This window comes from Schistocerca cancellata, chromosome 8 (genome assembly GCF_023864275.1).
Source record: "Schistocerca cancellata isolate TAMUIC-IGC-003103 chromosome 8, iqSchCanc2.1, whole genome shotgun sequence".
Lineage (NCBI taxonomy): Eukaryota > Metazoa > Arthropoda > Insecta > Orthoptera > Acrididae > Schistocerca > Schistocerca cancellata.
Window position 1 is genome coordinate 124,608,868 of NC_064633.1, and position 24,598 is coordinate 124,633,465.

At 43.0% G+C, this 24,598-nt stretch overlaps 1 protein-coding gene across 1 annotated transcript in view; it reads right to left on the reverse strand.

Annotated features, from left to right (window-relative positions):
• The window catches only part of LOC126095305 (survival motor neuron protein), a 152,219-nt gene extending 128,087 nt beyond the window's left edge, over nt 1-24,132 (reverse strand). Inside the window, exon 1 of the mRNA XM_049910099.1 lies at nt 23,974-24,132. Within this exon, the coding sequence (XP_049766056.1) occupies nt 23,974-24,018 (45 nt within the window). The 5' untranslated portion in view covers nt 24,019-24,132. The remainder of the gene's footprint in view (nt 1-23,973) is intronic.
• Nucleotides 24,133-24,598: the final 466 nt, after the last annotated feature.

The following is a 24,598-nucleotide window of genomic DNA, read 5'->3' on the forward strand; positions in this document are numbered from 1 at the left end:
TCCAAAAGAATATCTGGGCTCAGGAATGTTGGGCAGCTGAAATTATACAAACAGTCTTCATCACTCACATAACATCATAAGAATTGTCTTTCCTCAGGAGGTTGGAAGCTCTTTTTGCAATTTGGGGGTGGCGAACCCAAGGCTCCGAGCTGGTGTGACTATTTCCGTTTCAGGCCACATCCTCTCTTACTTATCTGTACAAACTCACCCTCTTCCACTTTCTGATTTGGACGAGTAGTTAGAGACTGGATGCCGAAAGGAACTGGTGCACGTATTTTATACTGGGCAAGCTGCCTTTTTCTGGTTATCTGGATACGAGTACAAACTTTGGGCAGATTTAATAATGTGTAGTTTAATAATACAACCATAGTATGAACTTTGAGGAGAGTTGGTGTAATATTTACTCATGATGTCTATACAATTATTCTCATTATGCTGATAAAGTTACAATCTCATTTGATTTTGTGAAAAGTAGAGAAAATGTTTAGAATTGGTGTGAAGTTTACTTAAGATATCTGTGTTGTAATAGCAACGTACTATTACTTTATAACTGAGATGTGAATACAATTAGGTCAGACTGTTTGTAGCCTTATACATGTATTCTCATCTAGTTTCACCTGTTTCTGTATCTATTATGTGAAAGTCACTGGATAGACATGGTTTACTATCAAATATGAAAATACTTTGCCATGATCTTGTCCTTAACATATGTTAGATTTAATATGTACTTGGAAAAGGAACAATTATCAGACAAAAAATTAATTTTGTTTGTACTACTTCTGTAATTCGTCTGTGGAGCATAAGGAAAATGGAATTTTGTGTTGGAAATAGTTATTGGGACAGAAATGTTCTGATTTCCAGGATTTAAGATTCACATAGTTTTATTTTCATGTAATTTCTACCACTTCAATGATCAAATCATTGGTAGTCTTATTTAATTATTCTTTTGCCGTCTTAATACTATAAGATATGTCTGGTATCTGTAAAAGTCATGCTATCTCTTAGGTATAGATACGAGATGTTCTTTGTCACAATGTCTACACAAATCTGAACTTTTCAATACTGCTGGATGTTACACCAAGTCCATGCTTTTCAATACATACAAATGTTAGCTTATTATCCGATTATTAGTGAAAACTGGTTAATTATCTCCAATGTCTTTTTGAAAATACTCTGATGACCACTAATAATTCATGTGTAATGAGTAGCAAAGGAGAAACTAAAGATTGAGGATTAGTATTCATGATATAGTTATGGTTCTTGCACATATCTACTTTCAATTGAAGACTTGTTGATTCATTAATATGTAGCTGATGAGGAAATATATATTTTCATACCTTTAGAGTGACTGAACTAACCATTTTACTCCCAGTATTAACCCATTCATATTTAAACACTAGTACTTTACCTTTTGCCTATGTTGGAATTTACCTTATTTGTGCCCAATGTTAATCCCTGTCTGATCTGATGTTGCTACATCATGTCTAATGTGGTGATGACCAACGAGAAATCTGTTAACTAGTTGTTGAGCAGTATGTGTTTTGGAAGTAACCTGCTGGTACTTAATTTGCCAATGTAAATCTGATTATACAGTGGTGGCTCTCAGTCTCTGCAGGAAAATGCTGAAAAATTTGGGATGACGACATTCAAACTACGAGAACAAGGTGCCTTTGACAGATATTGTGAGCAAATCCATTTATCCGTCCTTGTGGTTTCCTGACCTGAAATATTCTTGTCAGTTCAGTTGGTCTAAAGTCGGAGTTTGTGTTGTGAAGAAATAAGAACTTTTAGTCCTACGAGTGGTACAGTCATTATATCTATGTGCATTTCACCAGTTGAAAACTGACATAATTTTTCCATGAAAATAGATGTCTGAAAGGCTAACAATTACTGTTTCTTGTAAATTGCTTGACAACTGCCTATATGATATGATGCATACTATAATTATCTGATTAATCTGGTCTATCTAGACTCAATACAATGATATACAATTGTTACATGCAATATATTCGTTTATAATTACGTATTGTCAATGTAATTTCAAACTTGAGTATTTATTCATATGCACTGCTGCTTGTAATATTTTCTGACTATACTTAATACAATGATATACTGTTCTCCACAATCACTAACTATCAATACTCTTTTCATTTCAAAAGAAATGCACTTACTATAATTAATCTACAACTTACAGGCACAAAAATTAGAACTACTGATGTATTAACATATACTATGATATGCTGTCACATGCAACTCTATTCTCTGCGATTATTTATTGTACTCGTGGTAAACTGCTTGTGGTATACAGCCTACTCCAGCATTTTTAATAGCAATATTATAGCTATAATTGATCCTATCACTCTGCTGATGACTGCTTATCTATAAGTACTGCCACTTGAAGGGGAAAAAAAAACAATATCACACACACACACACACACACACACACAAATTCCAAGTTTTCGCAACCCAAGGTTGCTTCATCACGAAAGAGAGAAGGAGAGGGAAAGACGAGAGGATGTGGGTATTAAGGGAGAGGGTAAGGAGTCATTCCAATCCCGGGAGCGGAAAGACTTACCTTAGGAGCACGCGCACACACACGTGCAAGCGCCTGTATCTGTATATGTACGGATGTGTGTGTGGGCGCGTGGGCGCGTGGGGGGGCGCGCACGTGGGGGGGCGCGCGCGTGGGCGCGTGGGGGGGCGCGCGCGTGGGCGCGTGGGGGGGCGCGCGCGTGGGTGCATACCTGTCCTTTTTTCTCCCTAAGGTAAGTCTTTCCGCTCCCAGGTTTGAAATGGCTCCTTACCCTCTCCCTTAAAACCCACATCCTTTTGTCTTTCCCTCTCCTTTTCTCTTTCCTGATGAAGCAACCTTGGGTTCCAGAAGCTTGGAGTGTGTGTGTGTGCGTGTGGGTGGGTATGTGCGTGCGTATGTGTGTGTGTGTTTTATTGTGTCTATCTACCAGCACTTTCTCATTTTGTAAGTTACAGCATCTTTATTTTTTCATATATATTTTCCCATGTGGAATATTTCCCTATATATATATATATATATATATATATATATATCACTTTGCCATGAAGAAAAATGATCCTAATCCTACTCCTAATGATCCAACTCCCCAAGATACTATCCAAATTGAACCATGCCTGGAACAGTTCCGTCCTCCGTCACAGCGGGACCCACCTCCTCTTCCTCAAAATCACCCTCTCCTAACCTTCCAGGAATTTCTGACTTCCAGCCTTGCCTCTCAATCCTTCTTAAAAAACCTTAATCCTACTCCCAACATCACCACTGCTGAAGCCCAGGCTATCCGTGATCTGAAGGCTGACCAATCCATCGTCATTCTTCCGGCGGACAAGGGTTCCACGACTGTGGTACTTGATCGTCGGGAGTATGTGGCTGAGGGACTGCGTCAGCTTTCAGACAACACTACTTACAAAGTTTGCCATGGTAATCCCATTCCTGATGTCCAGGCAGAGCTTCAAGGAATCCTCAGAACCTTAGGCCCCCTACAAAACCTTTCACCTGACTCCATCAACCTCCTGACCCCACCAACAGCCCGCACCCCTACCTTCTACCTTCTTCCCAAAATTCACAAACCCAATCATCCCGGCCGTCCCATTGTAGCTGGTTACCAAGCCCCCACAGAACGCATCTCTGCCTACGTAGATCAACACCTTCAACCCATTACATGCAGTCTCCCATCCTTCATCAAAGACACCAACCACTTTCTCGAACGCCTGGAATCCCTACCCAGTCTGTTACCCCTGGAAACCATCCTTGTAACCATTGATGCCACTTCCTTATACACAAATATTCCGCATGTCCAGGGCCTCGCTGCGATGGAGCACTTCCTTTCACGCCGATCACCTGCCGCCCTACCTAAAACCTCTTTCCTCATTACCTTAGCCAGCTTCATCCTGACCCACAACTTCTTCACTTTTGAAGGCCAGACATACCAACAATTAAAGGGAACAGCCATGGGTACCAGGATGGCCCCCTCGTACGCCAACCTATTCATGGGTCGCTTAGAGGAAGCCTTCTTGGTTACCCAGGCCTGCCAACCCAAAGTTTGGTACAGATTTATTGATGACATTTTCATGATCTGGACTCACAGTGAAGAAGAACTCCAGAATTTCCTCTCCAACCTCAACTCCTTTGGTTCCATCAGATTCACCTGGTCCTACTCTAAATCCCAGGCCTCTTTCCTTGATGTTGACCTCCACCTGTCCAATGGCCAGCTTCACACGTCCGTCCACATCAAACCCACCAACAAGCAACAGTACCTCCATTATGACAGCTGCCACCCATTCCACATCAAACGGTCCCTTCCCTACAGCCTAGGTCTTCGTGGCAAACGAATCTGCTCCAGTCCGGAATCCTTGAACCATTACACCAACAACCTGAAAACAGCTTTTGCATCCCGTAACTACCCTCCCGACCTGGTACAGAAGCAAATAACCAGAGCCACTTCCTCATCTCCTCAAACCCGGAACCTTCCACAGAAGAACCCCAAAAGTGCCCCACTTGTGACAGGATACTTTCCGGGACTGGATCAGATTCTGAATGTGGCTCTCCAGCAGGGATACGACTTCCTCAAATCCTGCCCTGAAATGAGATCCATCCTTCATGAAATCCTCCCCACTCCACCAAGAGTGTCTTTCCACCGTCCACCTAACCTTCGTAACCTCTTAGTTCATCCCTATGAAATCCCCAAACCACCTTCCCTACCCTCTGGCTCCTACCCCTGTAACCGCCCCCGGTGTAAAACCTGTCCCATGCACCCTCCCACCACCACCTATTCCAGTCCTGTAATCCGGAAGGTGTACACGATCAAAGGCAGAGCCACGTGTGAAAGCACCCACGTGATTTACCAACTGACCTGCCTACACTGTGAATCGTTCTATGTGGGAATGACCAGCAACAAACTGTCCATTCGCATGAATGGACACAGGCAGACAGTGTTTGTTGGTAATGAGGATCACCCTGTGGCTAAACATGCCTTGGTGCACGGCCAGCACATCTTGGCACAGTGTTACACCGTCCGGGTTATCTGGATACTTCCCACTAACACCAACCTGTCAGAACTCCGGAGATGGGAACTTGCCCTTCAGCATATCCTCTCTTCTCGCTATCCGCCAGGCCTCAATCTCCGCTAATTTCTAACTTCAATCTGTCGCCGCTCATACCTCACCTGTCTTTCAACATCATCTTTGCCTCTGTACTTCCGTCCCGACTGACATCTCTGCCCAAACTCTTTGCCTTTACAAATGTCTGCTTGTGTCTGTGTATATGCGGATGGATATGTGTGTGTGTGTGTGTGTGTGCGAGTGTATACCTGTCCTTTTTTCCCCCTAAGGTAAGTCTTTCCGCTCCCGGGATTGGAATGACTCCTTACCCTCTCCCTTAAAACCCACATCCTTTCGTCTTGCCCTCTCCTACCCTCTTTCCTGATGAGGCAACAGTTTGTTGCGAAAGCTTGAATTTTGTGTGTATGTTTGTGTGTCTGTCGACCTGCCAGCACTTTCATTTGGTAAGTCACATCATCTTTGTTTTTGTATATATATATATAATTTCGTAACATTATAAACACATGAATTTGTCCTTGAACTTAATGTAAGACATATATGCCATGACGTTATGAAAAGGAAATTTTATATAATTTGCCCTAGATTCCAGTAACTTTAATTTTATATCTCAAGACCTGCCTCTTGTACAGTTTTGAAAACGTAACAAAAAAATTTCTTTTGTCATTGTCACACTTGGCTCTGTGATGTTAAGCAAATATATTCCATGCAAAAGAAAGTGCTTCACATAATGTGAACATTTTAACACTTTGATCATTCATCCAGTGAGGCAGTTGACTTTGTCCATTTTTTTAATATGAGATATGCTGTATTCGATGAATTTTACTACCTTATTTCTATTTTGTTGTATTTATATAAATTTATGTTTGAGCAGCAACAGATGTCAGAGGAACACAGTAATTCTGTACCTTGCTTCAATAATTTTCATGAATACGTCTCAGATATGTCACAGGTTTCAAAATTGTGTGTTTAGGTTATTGATTATGTTTGATCAAACCCAGATACTAGAGGGACTACTTGGAAGTCAGCTGTTGGATCTCCCATGTATTATTTGGTTAACCAATACAGCATTGTATTTGTCATTTACTCTGTTCAGCAGAATGCCATTAGTTCGCCCTTCGTTGATCAATCAATAGGAACTGTTGGGATTAATTTTCGGGGACTGGGAAGGTGAAGCTGTGGCAGGTCCATTCTGCAGGGAATGCTGAACACTCTTCACCCTCCGACGCCACAGTGAAGTACTGGAACAGTGGGGGTCCTGGGTAGGGGGATTTCCTGTCTTTGGGGTCTGCTGTCTTTTCTTCTTCAACTCCAACACTCCAAACCTTCTTTTTCATTTCTTACTTCTCATTAGAGTACCAAGCTATCCTTCCCTCTGTCCACATGCATATGTCTCTATTGCTGAGACCCTTCTCATTTACCGTGTCAACTTTATTAAGTGACTAAAACCTATTTTTTAGGAGGATCTGGGGAACAAGCTAGCATTTCTGTGTTATCAGATATAACGATACTCTGCCATACTATATTATTTATTTATGTCTGAGTTTGTTGTATGTTATGACCCAAATGGTAAATAATTACTTATGTATTTGCTTTGCTATATACTAGCATCCGAATCTTATTTTTCATTTATTACTTCTCATTTGAGTACCAAGTTATTCTGGTCCCTGTTCACATGCATATGTCTATTGCTAAGACCCTTCTAATTTACCTTGTCAGCCTATTAAATGACTAAAGCCAGTTTTATAGGAGGAACCAGGAATCAAGCCAGCATTTATGCATTATTAGATGTAACCATACTGTCATACTATATTATTTATTTATGTTATTTTGTTGTATGTTACCACTAAATTGATAAACCTTTTACTTATGGATTTATTTTGCTACATACCAGCACTCAAATTTGTGAACACTCATTAATATTTGTAATTATAGTGAGGAAGGGCTCACTCGTTAAAATTTGTAATTACTCTATATTTATCTATGTCCAAGGTTGTTGTATGTAATTTTTTTTTTTTACATGTACCAGCACTCAAAATTGTGAACTCACTTATATGCAAGTCGTCTTCAGCTCTAACACTCCGAATTTTCTATTTCATTTCTTACTTCACATTGGAGTACAAAGCCTATTTTATAACTGTCATGGTGTATGTTTCACTTATGAACCAATTCCCAATGTATAATGTTCAACCATATCTAAAAACAAAGATGATGTGACTTACCAAACGAAAGCGCTGGCACATCAATAGACACACAAACAAACACAAACATACACACAAAATTCTAGCTTTCGCAACCAACGGCTGCTTTGTCAGGAAAGAGGGAAGGAGAGGGAAAGACGAAAGGATGTGGGTTTTAAGGGAGAGGGTAAGGAGTCATTCCAATCCCAGGAGCGGAAAGACTTACCTTAGGGGGAAAAAAGGACGGGTATACACTCGCACACACACACATATCCATCCACACATATACAGGCACAAGCAGACATATACAGAGGCAACAAGTTTGGGCAGAGATGTCAGTCGAGGCAGAAGTGTAGAGGCAAAGATGTTGTTGAATGACAGGTGAGGTATGAGTGGCGGCAACTTGAAATTAGCGGAGATTGAGGCCTGGTGGATAACGGTAAGAGAGGATATATTGAAGAGCAAGTTCCCATCTCTGGAGTTCAGATAGGTTGGTGTTAGTGGGAAGTATCCAGATAACCCGGACGGTGTAACACTGTGCCAAGACGGTGTAACACTGTGCCAAGATGTGCTGGCCGTGCACCAAGGCATGTTTGGCCACAGGGTGATCCTCATTACCAACAAACACTGTCTGCCTGTGTCCATTCATGTGAATGGACAGTTTGTTGCTGGTCATTCCCATATAGAATGCGTCACAGTGTAGGCAGGTCAGATGGTAGATCATGTGGGTGCTTTCACACGTGGCTTTGCCTTTGATCGTGTACACCTTCCGGGTTACAGGACTGGAGTAGGTGGTGGTGGGAGGGTGCATGGGACAGGTTTTACACCAGGGGCGGTTACAAGGGTAGGAGCGCGCGCGCTCGTGCGCGGGTGTATACCCGTCCTTTTTCCCCCTAAGGTAAGTCTTTCCGCTCCCGGGATTGGAATGACTCCTTACCCTCTCCCTTAAAACCCACATCCTTTCGTCTTTCCCTCTCCTTCCCTCTTTCCTGATGAAGCAGCCGTTGGTTGCGAAAGCTAGAATTTTGTGTGTATGTTTGTGTTTGTTTGTGTGTCTATCGATGTGCCAGTGCTTTCGTTTGGTAAGTCACATCATCTTTGTTTATACACACACACACACACACACACACACACACACACACACACACACACTGAGGACTGTTACATACATGTCAGAAAAGGTTTTGTTCAGCTTTCAGTTTCACAAATCCTTTTTCGGGTGTTGAAACATAACAGCCCATTGAGGCTTATTTAAAATGAACATTTCCCAGTCTAATTCCTGTCTCCAGGACTTATGCTGCGACAGACTGCCTGATACAATGAGTAAAACAACCCTTAAGAATGTTATAATTTGAAGGTCACAATGAAGGTGGCGGTGTCCTCAATTTCTCCATTATTTCTTCGTGTCCTTTGCTCCACACATCCATTGTATCCTCTGATGCCCATTCTCATTTACATTCTGCAATGTCGATGTCCATAATATCCTGGCACATGACCACACCCTTGCTTGAGTTGGCGGAGTTATGCAACAACAATTATGTTATAGTCACCAAACTTTTCTGGCCTCCTAATAAGTTCCACCTGATTTGACCTCTTAGTCTCAACCAATACGTGACCATTTCTTAATTACTTTATACTCGTTAAGGTACCAGCAAGCCCTTCTGAGCCTTTATGGATACAGACAGGCGACACTTTTTCAAACAATCCCTACTCCTTGAATACTACAGATTTGGTTGATTGGACACTTAAAGGGATCAAACTACTATGTCATCAATCCCTTTTTCCTCGGACAGACAGGATGTTGTTTGTTGTTTTGTGTTAGGAGGCAAAAAACTAGGGTCATATGTGCCCATGTCAAAACTGTAAAACATGATGACAAAGAAAGGAGTTACAAATGACTACACATCAGTCCCAACTGACTGAAGATAAGGCAACTAAAAACAGGGACTTTAAGACTAAAGTCTCCAAATTACACCATAGAGAAATGGAGGTCCAGAACTAAAAATTAAATGTCCTTCACCATATTGCTACGACAGATAAAAAGTAAAACTCTGTCAACAGCCTGTGCATCGTTTGCTAAAATGGTCGATAACTCTGACAGCAAACACAAATGAGAACTTAAGCACTTAGAAAAAGGGCATTCTGTCAGGAAATGTTAGACCATCAAAAGTTGAGTGCAATGTGCACTTCATTGTGGGGGAGCACCACTTAAATTGTGATGGCTAAAAGATAGTGCCCAATACACAACCTATAGGGGAGAGGGGCAAGAGGTGGTCATTCAAGCTGCTGGGGGAGGCTTATAACCTGAAGCTCACTCCCACAGGAGGAGGACCAGTGGAGATACCAAAGTGACAACACCTGCTGACAAACAACGACAGATTGTTGGAGGGAACGTATGAACTAGCGGGCTGAGGTATGAGGACTGCAGCCTTGAAGGCAGTGTCAGAGGCCTCGTTTCCTGCCAGACTGATGACCAGGTACCCACATAAACACCACAGTGGCTCCATTAAGGGTAAGCAAGTGACCACTTTCCTGCTCCCTTTGCACTAAGGGATGGATTGTGTACAGCACACAGAGGCTTTGAAGGGCACTAAGAGATGACGCTATTGAAAATCCTGTGTCGCTCAATGTATTGAATGGCTTGATACATGGCAAAGAGCTCTGCTGTAAATACTGAGCAGTGTTCCAGAAGCCTGAGCAGTGTTCCAGAAGCCGATACCAAAAACCGTTTTTGTCAATGACGAAAGCACACTCGACACGCTGGTCAGCACGAGAGCCATCAATGTATACAGAGGCACTATCGCAAAGCTCCATGGAAAGGTTGGGAAACTGAAGGTGACAGAGTGAGGCTGGAGTGATGTCCTTAGAAAGCAAATGAAAGCCACAATGAACACCAGTCACCATACGAAGCCAAGGTGGTGAAGGGTTCGCACCCACCAGAACGTTACAGGTAATGTGAAGGTAAGCTTCTGGAGCAACAGCCGAATGCGAACTCCACGAGTTAACAGAGAAGAGGGATATGCCCCACACTGGCGATCAAAGGAGTCTTCAAAGAAGGTGGCATAGGATGGATGGTCAGGCATGGCAAGACAATCAGCATGCATAACTACTGAGGAGAAAGTCACGGCGGTAGGACAGCAGTAGTTCGGCAGCTTCTGCATACTGACACTCAACCGGGTTAGTGTAAAAGGCCCCAGTGGCAAAACAGATGCCATAATCATGGCTAGTATTTACACAGCATAAGAGGGACGGATGTGCAGATGCAGAAACAAAGCACTTTCAGTCTAGTATTGAACGGACAAGGAACCGGTAGAAACATAGGAGGGTGGTTCGATCTGCTCCCCAGGAAGTACCACTGAGGACATGTAGGACACTCGAGGGACCGCATACAGTGGGATGCCATGTAAGACTCTTGGGAGGACCAAGACAGTTTCCTATTGAGCAGGAGCCACAGGAATTTCATAGTTTCAATGAACAGAAGAGCAACAGGACGAAGATGTAAAGACAGTCGAAGAAACCAATTGCACCACCATAAATTCATACAAATGGTTATGTCAGTGGAAAAATGAACGCCAATCCTCCATGAGTAACAACGAGCAAGACATCACTGAAGAGCCGCTCAGTGATACATGTCTGTGGAGAACTGCACTAGATGGCAAAATCGTCACCAAAACGGGAGCCAGAGATACCCAGCAGGAGACAGGCCATTATAGGGTTAATGGCAATAGCAAAGAGGATGACGCTCAGGATGGAACCCTGAGGCACACTGTTTTCCTGGATAAAGGTGTCTGACAAGGTAGAATCCACACATACCATGAAAACTCTGTTTTATGCAGAGTGTACGGTGGATACCGGTCCTCCAGTAGGTGTCTTAGGCTTTCTCCACATCGGAAAACACAACCACAGTCTGAGATTTCTGCAGAAAACCATTCACGATATGGGTGGACAAAGTGACGAGATAGTCAACTGCAGAAGAGCGTGTTCGAAATCCACACTGTGCAGTGATAACTAAATTGAGAGACTCAAGCCACCGTACCAACTGGGCATGAATCATGCGTTCCATTACCTTACAAATACAGCTGGTGAGAGAAATGGGATGGTAGCTTGGAGGAAGTTGTTTGTCCTTACCGGGCTTGGAAATGGGTATGACATCGGAAAACACAACCACAGTCTGAGATTTCTGCAGAAAACCATTCACGATATGGGTGGACAAAGTGACGAGATAGTCAACTGCAGAAGAGCGTGTTCGAAATCCACACTGTGCAGTGATAAGTAAATTGAGAGACTCAAGCCACCGTACCAACTGGGCATGAATCATGCGTTCCATTACCTTACAAATACAGCTGGTGAGAGAAATGGGATGGTAGCTTGGAGGAAGTTGTTTGTCCTTACCGGGCTTGGAAATGGGTATGACAGTGGTTCATGCCAACGTCTGGGAAAGATGCACTCTGCCCCGATGCGATTGTAGTTATAAAGCAGAAAGTGACTGCCTGCAAGAGAAAGGTTCTGCAGTTCTGAATGTTATCATCATCCCGCCCTGGGGCTGTGGGGATGACGTGAGAGTATGATCTAGCTCCCTCAATGGTGGCACTGCAGCACTCACAATTATGAGACGAGAAGGGTATTGCCTGAGCTGTCTCCACTAATTTCCGATGGAGGAAAGCAGGGTGATAGTGGGAGGAGCTCGAAATCTCTGCAAAATGGCGGCCCAAGGTGTTTGAGATAGCAATAAGGTCTACAATGACATTGTCTGCTACTTGCTATCCCGAAGAACATGACAACACTGTGCGCACAACTGTTTATAATGAATGCAGTTTGCCATTGTAGGCTGACAGTTAAAAATGTGGAGAGCGTGTGTCCATGTGCGAATTGCGTCGTGGCATGCCTCTGTCCACCAAGGGACTGGAACACTACGTGGTAAGAAGGAAGTGCAAGGAATTGTACGTTCTGCGGTGGTAAGATTAATGTTCCTAAGATATTCTACCTGGTCATTACACCTAGGGAAATAATGTTCGTTGAAGGTCACCAGAGAGGAGTAAAGCCTCCAGTCAGCCTTGATAAGCTGCTATTTGGATGTGCACAGAGCTGGCATAGGAGTCAGCAAATGGATAGCATACAGGATATTGTCGCCTGAGTACATGTCAGGGAGAGATGATGGACAAGCGGGAGAGTGCAGAAGGATAGGTCCAAATGGGAATAGGTGTGCGAGGAGTCTGAAAGGAACGTGAGTGCTCCTGTGCTAATGCCGAGAAGGTCAGCCAAGAGGGCACCCTCTCTGACAGATTTTGGGATAACCCTAAAGGGGATGGTGCAAATTAAAGTCACTAAGTAGCAGAAAGGGGTGAGGTAGCCACACAATAAGCTGGAGGAAGTCTGCCCTGATGACATCAAATGCGGGAGGGATGTAAACGGGGAGGGATGTAAACGGCACAAAGGGAAAAGGTCAAATGAAGGAAAAGGAACTGCAACAGCTTGAAGGCAAATAGTCGGGGAGATGCGTTAAATATGAATGTCATCCTGTATGAGCAGCATGACTCCCCCATGAGATGGAATGCCGTTATCAGGGGAAGATCAAAACGGACTGGGAAGAAATGCGAGAGCTCCAATCGGTTGCAGTGATGCACTTTTGCTTCCTGAAGGCAGAGAACAAGTGAACGCAGTGATTCTAAGAGCAGCCAGAAATCCTCATGATGAGGAAAAAAAATGAAGTGGTGTCACCTCACCTCAGCAGCTGCCGAGTGCCTGCCTTCGAAGACTAGCTGCTAGAGGATACAAAAGCAGGAGAATGCTGCTCCATTAGGTCTACAGTAATGTCAGAAGCCTGTCACCCTGCAGAATCTAGAATAGAAGAACGGTTGGTGGTGTGCCCTGGAGACACAGAGGTCAGCTGGGTGAGGGTATCACATAGTGACACCGTCAAAGAAGATCTTCAAGTCAGCGAAGGAGAAGACCATTTGCCATTGTTTGACTTCTTAGAACCATTCTGGCTGGCAGAGGATGTTAGTTGGCTGGAGGGATGTAGGAAGTCTTCAGGGTAGTATTCCTTCCATTGTTTCCAGCCTGCCAGTGGTATAGCTGGAGACTTCGCCCTGTGGGGCGAAAGTTTGGTAGTGTGTGCGCAGCTGGAGGACGAGACAGGGACACTATCACGACACTGGGAGTTTTCACAACTGCAGCGCTAAATTTGAGGTCGCATGTCTGCATGGCCATGTCCTTCGTGGAGCGAAATATAGCAAGAACAGTACTGTAGGTGCTAGATGGTAGATCCCAGGGTTTCCGCCATCCAACACCTTGCGAGTGATTGGGTAAGGCCCTTTTTCCTTCACCAGGATCTCCTGGACAGCCCGCTCATCAAGATACATGGGACAATCATGGGAGGAGATGCCATGGGCACCATTGTAGTTGATGCAGTGGTGAGAAGGAGGCAGACAAATCCCTCATGAGCATCACTACTACAGGTTACACATTTGGCTGGGTGTCGACGGGACTCTTGAGTGTGGCTGTAATGATGCCACTGGTAGCAGCACATTAGGCTTGAAATATACAGTCTGACCGTGATAACTTCATAACCTGCTTTGATCTTTGATAGATAAACTACTATAGAAAGTGAGAGAGTGCATATGGGCACAAAGGAGGTGTCTTTTTCTAATCACCCAATGGACTGCAATGACACCCTGATCAGAGAGATATGTCTGGACTTCTGCCTCAGTCAGACCATCGAGCAGCCTAGCGTAAATAACACCACAGAAAGAATTCAGCACTCGATGGGCCTCTACACAAACAGGATAGCCATGGAGGAACGCAGCTGCAAGCAATTCTTGTGCTTGGGAATCAGAAGCAGTCTGCAAAAGCAAAGTGTCATTGCATAAATGAAAGCAGGATGTCACAGGGACAGCAATTGCATCAACCCCTTCCTGAATGAAACAGATTTATTGTAGCAAAAGACTGACCACCTTCAGCATGTGAAACCATAAGGAACTGTGATGAAGCAGCGAGGGTCTTTGAATTATTAGCTTCATCCCATTTGGGTTTCACAGCTGCTGACTGAAGCTAATTGGAACACCTGACTGAGGTACCAATTGGTAATTTGGGAAGGCAGCAGCTCAGGCAATCACCCCACCCTGAGCCTGACCTGTACCAGGGGGTACATGCGGACCCTACCTATCAATGCAGGGCTGGGAATTGTGTGTATGCGTTACCCAATCACCAGTTATGCATAGAGGCGTGGCCTGGCCTTCAGGAGTACACAGGAAGGAAGAAGAAACAGAGGAACCTCTAATACCAAAGTGGAGGAAGGATAGGACAAGGGGAACAAAGAAAAATAGGAACAAAAAAACAGTGAAGTGACTTCTTCTGATGTCAGATACTGAATATGCAGAACACATTTCCAAAATATCCAAGACGTATTTCCCAAGGGAGGGGGGAAAAGAAAATGAGAGGATAGACATGCAGCACTGAAGGGAAAAGATGCTGTAAAGGCCGGAACCCTGTGGGAGCCAAGTATAGACCCATCAAAGAGCAGTGCGCCCCCAGCGGTATCGAGGGAGCGAGTACAACGAGCTGCCAAGTAAGAAACATGAGAAGAACATAATTTCCTATGAAACTTGAGTACCAAAAATTTCATTGAGTCAACGAATGGAAGAAGGAATGTGCTGAGACACAGGGATGGGGGAAGAAACACTCTGTGTCAAAGAAGTTCATACAGACAGTCTTGTCAGGGGAAAAGTGGAAGCCATTGTTGATGCTCCACGAGTGACTGATTGTTTTGTTTCAGGGCGCAAAAAATAAGTGGGGTCATATGCGCCCAACTCAGAACTATAGAACACCACAGTGGTGCACTGGGTCGAGTATACGCAACGCTGAGGGTGCCGCCGAACCATAAACCATAATCAATGCGGGATTGAACAAGGGCTCTGTAGAGCTGCAGCAGCGTAGAGCGATCTGCACCCCAGTTGGTGTTGATCAGGTAGCGGAGGGTATTGAGGTGCTGCCAGCACTTCCGCTGAAAGTGAGGAAGCAGAGTCAATCGGGTGTCGAAAACCAGGCCTAAGAATCAATATGTCTCCACTACAGTGAGTGGATCGTCATTAAGGTAAAGTTCTGGTTCTGGATGAACAGTACAACGCTGACAGAAGCACATAACACATGACTCTGCGGCCGAAATCTGGAAACCATGGGCTACAGCCCATGACTGCGTCTTGTGGATGGCTCCCTGTAGGCGATGCTCAGCTACACCAGCACTGGTGGAGCGGTATGAAATGCAGAAGTCGTTGCATACAGAGAAGGTGAGACAGACAGCCCTACAGCTGCTGCTAGACCATTAATGGCCACTAAAAATATACACACACTCAATACAGAGCCCTGCGGGACCTCATTCTCCTGGGTACGGGGGAAACGATGGGAGGCACCAACTTCGACACAAAATATGAAGTGACAGGAAATTCCGGATCAGGAGTGAGCCTCTGAGGCCCCACTCATAAAATGTGGCAAGGCTATGTCGTCGGCCAGGTAATGGCATACGCTTTTCGTAAATGACAAAGGACGGCAACCAAGTGTTGGTGTCTGGAAAAGGCTGTTCGGATGGCAGACTCTAGGGGGACAAGATTATCAGTGGTAGAGCACCCTGACATGGAGCCAGTAGGCCACGCGACTCTCAGACCCAAACCAACCGCCGACACACCATACGTTCTAGCAGCTTACAAAGAATGTTGGTGAGGCTGATTGACCAATAGCTATCCACATCATGTGGGTTTTTACTGGGTTTGAGCAACGGAATGATGGAGCTCTCCCCCCACTGTGATGGGGAAAACACCATCACACCAGATCCAGTTGAAGATGACGAGGAGATGTCGCTTGTAGTCAGATGAGAGATTTTTAATCATCTGACTGTGGATCTGATCTGCTCAACCATCACATTGCTGTAACCGTGTGGGGGAGATTCAAAGGTGACAGTAAATGTGAAAGTTTCCCAGTCCGCCTTGTCCTGAGCTCCAAATTAATAAATCAATGGCCGCGTAACTACCATGAGCCACAATGAAATTGTGGCGGCCCTAGTATTTAAGAGGCAGAGGTCGAACTGAGACAGTGAAGTTTCAAAATCTCTGCCTCGACCAGTAAGCACAGTGCCACCCCACAAGGGGTTATGGGCATTAAAACATCCCAAAAGTAAGAAAGGTTTAGGGTGCTGATCAATCAGTGCAGCTAACACATTCAGGGATAATGCACCATTTGGAGGAAGATTTACATTGCACACAGTTATTTCCTGTATCGTCCTTATTCTGACAGTCACAGCTTCAAGAGGGGTTCACTACAGACTGAGTTTATGTCCTAAACAAAAACTCCACCTGACACTCGATTACAGTCGCTAGATTCCTGTAGTATCTCTTATATCAGAAGAGGACAGGGGACTGCATTAACGGGAACCAGGTTTCCTGGAGGGCAATGCAGAAAGCAGGTATAAAGCTTAACAGTTGCTGTAGCTCAGCCGGCGGTGGAAAAAACCGCTGCAACTCCACTGGAGGATGACGTCATCATGATACTGGGAAGACATGGAACATTCAATGAGACAGTTTACGCCTCAGGGTCACCTGTTGCCACCAACTTTTTGCCTGAGCAGTCAGTATCCATTGTGTCTGAGGGTCCGGCAAGATCTAGGTCCTCAGCGGACCCCAGAATCTCCACCTCATCCGCAGACACAGAGCTTGTAAGTAGCAGTGGTGTGGGTGCCACCACAATTCCCTTGGTCTTGAGGAACTTCTTTTTGGATTTTTTTCACTGCTTCTTGGGTTTCCCTGGCTGGGAGGAATTCAGTGATTCAGTCTCTGGGACTGAGGACGAGTGTGAAGCCCCACAACCAGCTGCTCTTCATCCACTGGCAGGTGTCATCTTTCCCAGCAGCAGAAACCTGGGAAGAACTCAAGGGATCCCTTCCTAGTGAGAGGAGCTGAAGAAGACTTACGCTTCTCCGGCTCAGAAGTGGGGACTGATATACCTGAAGGTTTCGGGGTGGGGGGTGGGTGGTCTTCGGAGCAAGTGGCCCTGGGGCATCAGGAAATGTGATAGAAAAGCATCAGATGAAACAGGTACAACTGATTGCGATTGTGGTCCCTATGGCAGTTGTGGAAGACCATGATTTTGCTGCTCTCACAAGACAGGTTATACGAGAAGAAGACAGTATTTGTTGGCAGTCAGAACTGTCAGACCAATTAAACAACAGATAGCAGACATGAATGTCGACCACAAACGTCAGTAGCTAACAAAGAATTTTGAAAAGCACATTTATCTTTGGGTCAAGTCCCTAACACAAGTCAAACATACCACAAAAAATGAACTCTGCCAACTCCTACTTACTTTGCCGCCGCCATCTAACAAGAACTCAGCATCCATTAACACACGTACAACCAACTCCTCCACCAAGTAACATGCCCTACAAAAGAATAGATGCTTGGATGACAACACACCAGTCTATTTTCACTGTGGGCACCATGGACATCTTGTGCACTATTGCAGAGAAAGACAGTGAGTGTTCAACAACTATTATGCCACAGCAACAATCCTTTTCATGTGTCAACTGCAGATTATTACAGCTGACCTGCAAGCCAAAGCTCATCACTGCAGCTTGGATGAAGTCTCTCCTCAACATGGTGTAGCCATTCCCTGTCGCCATACAGAGACACAGACACTTGCCTAATTCAGGAAAATTAAGCAAGGCAACCCCCCTATCAGAGGTGAGGCCAAAAGATGAAAATCCTCTATGGACAACAGTTACCAAGCCGACAGGAAATCTCATGGACAGCCAATTAGTCTGGCCACTAGTTGACTTGAGCTTCCAGTTCTGTAATGTCAGATACTTGTCGTCATTGGCTAAAGAAGATTATGTTCCTTGATACTACAGCAAGTGCGCTAAAGGTCACAAACGGAAATCTGTCCAGCCAAGAGGAACATGAACTTTGAATTTGTAATTTTAAAGTTGTTCGGCCTGCAAGTCTCTCCCTGAATCCGCAAGTGCCTCTTTATTGTCCAAGAAATAAATATCTTGGTGTGCATAGTGAATAGCAATGGGACCTATCCCACTCCATAGAAAATAAGTGCAGTTACAGATTTCCTGACTCCTTGGCTCATTTATGACGCGAGATGTTTTCTTGAAATGTGCTCACAGCACTGGTGATTCATTCAGGACTTCTGTACAAAGGCATGTCCCACAGAAGAATTACTGCAGGGAGACATGAAATTTTCTGGAAACGAGGTTCAAGAAAGATCGTTCCCTATCCTTAAGGACTCACTGTCACCATCTCTAGTTCTAGCATTGTATGACAAGATTGCGAAGAAAGAACTTTACACCGATGTTAGCGTTATGGGATAGAAGCAGTTCTCGAACAAATTCAGGATGTTTCTCAAGAGCTGAGAGCTTATGTTTCCAGAGTACTTTTGGTAGTACTTTTGTTTGTGCCATTCACTGGCATTATGGACCATCATTCTCTGTTCTGTCTGATTAGCTTGGAGGATCTGTTGGGTCTACTGGCAAGATGGGCACTGAAGCTTCAGGTGTTTGACATCACAGTGGTATACAGAAGTGAACACAAACATGAGGACACTACATGTCTTAAGAAATCCTCTGGAAGAATACAGCTGAAAACCACAAAGTGCTGAAGGAGGAACTGACTAAAAGAGAATTCCAATTAATAAATGGCGCATTGTGTAAGAGGAACTAAGATACAACAGGGCAGAAATGGCTGCTTATCTATGGCATGCTATCCTGGAGCATTTCAAAGATGCTCCAACATCTGGTTATCTGGGCCTCATGAAGACAATCCAATCAGATGCAGGTATCACTAGCCACGTGTCTGCAAATAAATTAGATTACTACATGAGCCACTGTAAAGAGTGCCAATTAATCAAGCACATGACATGTACCCCTGGGCCACCAGCTATGAATCCCATCTGCCTCAGGGTCATTCCAGAATACTGGAATGATCATAAAAAATCAACAAATGAGAACAGATGGAAAATAGTCTGCACTGACTACCTCACCTGCTATGCTGTCAAAGCTGTGTCAACGGTCGAAGCTCCAGAAATTGCTAAGTTCCTTGTAGAAGATACCGTTTTGAAGCACAGAGCACCTCGTGTTACGCTCTCAAATAGCAGAAAACCTTTTCAGTCAAGACTGGCATTAAAGGTACTTTCATATTGCAATATAACCCTCAGGATAACAAGTGCCTACCATCCACAGATGAATGACCTCACAGACTGCTTTAATAAGATGCTGGCAAATTACTCTTTATGCATGTAGATGTCAAACAGATATTGGGGGACAATACTGCCCGTTGTGTCACCCATTTACAACACAGGGAAATGAAACAGTAAATGCGTCACACCATTCTTATTACACAGTACCAAGCCCAAAACAAGGGATACACTGTTTCCACTTCAACTGTAAAATACTCAGAATGACGAAGTACATGAAACACCTGATCACAAGGAACAAAGAAGCAAGGCAGCTGGCTCACATATGGACACTGAGTGCCAAGGAGAAAGCATGAGAACACTATAATGTCAAGCTCTAGCCAGTGAGATAAAGTTTGGGAAACTTGGTATTAATTTTTAGGACAGTGTGGAAAGTGGGACTATTAGAATATTACTAAAGCACTACTTTGGACCGTATTGCATCTTTTGGCACTTGTCGGAAGTCACATATGAAGTCAAAGATTATGACCCTTCATGAATAAGATGAGAGTGCTGAGACACTGTTCACATCCTCCATATGAAGCCCTAAAACAGTCCAGAGGTGCAAATTAATGATGGGAGGTTAAAGAAAACTGAAGACCTACTTACCAATTGCTATGTTTCAAAGGGAGGGACTACTTTTGATGCTCATCAGAGGGAAGAAGATGGAATAACACAACTAGAAGACAAGGATCTGCCAGCGATGCCATACAGAGGACCATTGTCGGTATCTATACCCAGGGTGCTGTAATCAGCTCCAATGAGAACTTCTGAAACAGCAGGTCATTATGTCACCAAGAGAGGAAGCAACACCACATACTGTGGCACATGCAGTGTAGTAGTTAGTAATGCTGGCTGGCATGCTGCCAGTTCAAACATAACCACCAGGAATTATTTGTTATTTAGTATTTATTTCTAGAAGCTTCCTGAAATTGTTACATTTGTATGAATACCAGCATTCTGGCACATCTCATGTTTGTATAAATAGGGGCATTCTCTAGCCAGGAGATCAGTTCTGTTCTGGCTATACATTTGTGTCAGTAATAAATGTGCTGTACTTCACTCGTGACCCTGCTTTCAGGTTTTGACAATATCGAGCAGAACCTCAAACCTTGGTAGTTGTTGAAGTAAACACCAACTTTGAAAGCCTACATTGTAGTCTACAAAAAAATCGCTTAAAAACTGGGATTGCTAGTATCAGTTGAGAAAACCGATTACTTCCATAAAAACCCTATGTATCAATAAAGCCTCCATAAATACCAGAAAATTAACATGGCTGCAACATAGGGAGAAAATGTCTTGTGCAATCTAAGGGAAAAAAATTGGATAAACACATACAACAAATAATAGAGTCTACAAATTATAAGAATGGTTGCCAAGAGATACCAACAAATCCAACATTATAAAACCATAATTATACCTATAAAATGAAAAAAACTTATCAATTCCTTGAAACTGAAAGAATGATCACCAGAACTAGCGTAAATAAACAATATAGGTCACAGGCATTGCCTAATGAGAGACTGACACAATCATCAGCAAAAAGGAGATATATTTGTTTCTTTCACACCCGTCGGCTTAGACCTGTGACTTAAGGCTGTTGTGGTGTGTGACGAGACAATGGCGCGGAGTTTAGTTTGTGAGAATGGCATGTTTGTAAGTGTCGTTTTGATGTGATCGGTGGTGCTCTCTGGTGGTGTGTATGTGTTGAGTGTTAGGTGATGTTTTTGGTTTAGTTTGTGTGTGTGTGTGTGGGGGGGGGGGGGGCATGGTTATAAGTGGTGTATTCTTGTGGTCGGTGGTTCTCTCTGGTGGTGTGTTTATGGATTGCGTGTTATGTAGTGTATGGGGTTCACTTGCGTGGTAGCATTGCACGTGTGTGGTATCGGTGGTGACTGTGCTTTCAGCGGAGTATTTTTCAGGGAGTTAACAATTTTGGTTTTGTTATGTCAACGTTATTGTAGTTTTTTTTCTGTTCATCATGTGTGAATTTTGGTAAATTGCTTTGTTTATGTCTTTGGTAGGCATGGATATGACTGACAAGGTTAACAGTTTTTGATTGTCGGCGATGATGGGGGACAGTGCGCCGTCTCTAATAAAATTTCTTCAGCTATTCAGTCAGTTGGCTGAGGTCACGAAGTGTTCAATGTTTTGAGAAGAAATGAGGCTTGCTAAAGTTCCGGCATCTGAGCAGGGACGGCTATATGTGGAGATGTCATAAGGATAACAGGTCAAGGGAAGTGTTCGATTCCAGTGGAATTTGGGAAGGTTGTGGGGTCTTGTTACATTATTGTTTTTTGTTGTTTGGTGTAGTGGCATGTGTTTATATTTAGTTTGTCCCCACCCAAAAACCCCCAAATTCCCACATTTGTCCCATTAGTTTGATTATGTTTTTTGTGGAAGGTGTGTGTGTTGGTTTTTCAATGTATTTTCATGTTTGTTGTCATGTCTACATAATGACGTCATAGGTGACTTATTGGAGTCGTAGTGGATGGTCGTTTCTGCCACATTTTTGACGTCATGGGTCAAAGCAGATGGGTGGAATCTGACGCTTCCATGTTTCCAAATAGTGTTTAAGGGCAGGTAGTGAGGAGGTGTCAGAAAGAAGGTAGGAACAATAGGTGTGAGAAACTCCCCAAATTCTCTTATCAGTTGAACTTAAGCTAGCAAATGCAGAGAAGAAAGAAGAATAACTCTCTTCTTAAGACTTGCATTTTCTGCAGAAATGACACACAGGAAGACTATAATGGTCTCAAACAAACTGAGGAAACCCTTAGCCAAACAAAGGTACTGGCTACACTTAAAAAAAAAAAAAATAAATAAATAAATAAAAAATAAGCAGCCTTTGCAGAAAAAGCAAATGTGGACAGACGCAGGTGGCCCAATGTAACCCATAAAAGTAAGTATCTATGTGACATTTAATATGCTCTACCAAGTTAAATACACATGTAACGAAGTATCAAACACCTCCATATATGAATTGATTTCCAATTTTTTTCAAAGAGATTTTAGGCTAAACATTGTAAATCCATCAATAAATGATGTAAAAGCAGAACATTTAACTTGCAAAGCTGGCAACTTACTTTTAAAAGAAAGGAAATAGTATTAGTTAGAAGTACATTAATTAGTGTGTGTATTGCAGAACGAGTTTTTAAGAGATTTCTATAGGATATTCTAGAATTAACACCTGGTATAATTCATGTATCAGTTTCATGTTCTTTAAATATTGCTGTTAAGGCTAGTTTCCCCAAATGAATGATTCTGTAATTCATTTGTGAGCAGATATAAGTAGACAAGCGTCTTCATTTTTTAAATCACCAATCACTGTAATCATGCATTCCAAAAACTAAATGAATTAAGATGCTTCGTTAAGGGTGTGATAAAAGTTTCCAGTGTTGACTGATCCATCTGTAGTCCAACAAACGACACACTACACATTTTCTTTAAATATAATTATTTGAATGTGTTGTGGTTATAGTTTCTCCTCCTATGCTAACCATTGAATTTTGTATTTAATGTTTTGTCACAATTAAATTACAGTCCATTCACACCTCTCTCTCTCCCTTTTTCTTAAATATGCAGATGCGAGTAATGTCTTCCCAACTGTCTTTTTTTTTTCCATTCACACGACAATAATGGAAATTTTTGTACAGAATGTAAGCTGTTGAGGGGGAACTTTTCCCAATTTGTTTTCACATTTTACTTCTAGGAGAGCTGTCAGTTACCAGAACTATGATATCAAATTATTTGAGGGAAATCAGACTGTGTGCAATGTTAATGGACTTAAACAGATCTGTTCAGAAATATCACTACAGAAGTTTTAAATTTACACTTCTTCTCATTACTTAGTTATGTCCAGAACATAGCGTTATAAGAAACAACACTGCTTCAATACGGAGCTACAGGCCAGAAGAAAGTGATACCATTACCATTCATTCGACAATCACCTCCTGCTGTAAATCACCTCCATAATTTTCCATAGATTACAGTCCTGATGCTTCTTTGTACATCAGTGACATTTCTTGATTATGTCGTATTTGAGACTGTGTGGCTGGAATATTCTATACTGATAAAATAGAACTGTCTTTTTAGGTATAAAAAGTATTTCAATGCATGAATGCAGTTCAATACGTGGCTTTTTAACATTACAATCTAACGAGCTAGCAATCTGATAACATATACGGAAGCTATGCTATTAGTATTTCCTATTTCTTCCTATAAAAAAAAATCTTATTCTTTTCTGCGACACGAATAAGAAACAAAATATTTTCCTACGTTCTGTCATCGGTATACAAATCAAAATCTGCCGACTTCAGCGACCCTTGTAAACGGCAAGAGTTATGTCCATTCTTTCAAATAAAACTATTAAACAATATTTCATCTACCAGTCGACTTTGATGACAAGAAGTCAGAAGGATTTTAAAATATACTACAAGAAATCCTTTACGCCTCGTTAATTGTGTGTAAGTGATTGACGACTCACCATTTTACAACCTTTTCTTACGAAAAGAACAGTGCCTGTAGCCATTGCACGGCAGTCTCAAAACGTCAAATTATGCTATTTACGTTCGTCTTCCTAGCTTTGTTTACGACATAAACAGTTTCACAAGGCAAGACGTAATGTCAAGGACTACGCGCTGTAAAGATATATTTGGTGAGTAAACCACATCAACGATATTAGTAACAAAATTTAAATCACTAACATCTTTGTAACAACTTTGCGGAGGATGCGAAGTTCACCGGACTTGGATACGATGTGACGTCCTTATGACGTATACACGCTACATCGAAAACGATAGAAACCGTATATCAACTATTCGACTTTTATGAACTTTCGAGAGGTTGTGACAGGGTAGCGTTGTGCTCTGCGCCATTCGTTTCGGAACAGTAGACTCCAAAGCTGAACTGAGTATATGATGGACCTAACACATTCGTTCTCCGAGTAAGAGACCTTTACTGGTGCCATCTTCTGCAAGCTGCATCCAGCAAAAGTAACGAGACTTCTGCATAGTTTAAGGTATCCGCTCATGTTGTGATGCAATTCGTATTTTGCATAATCTTGTCTTAGCAAATTATACTGCTGACATAAACCACATTGACATGGCCAG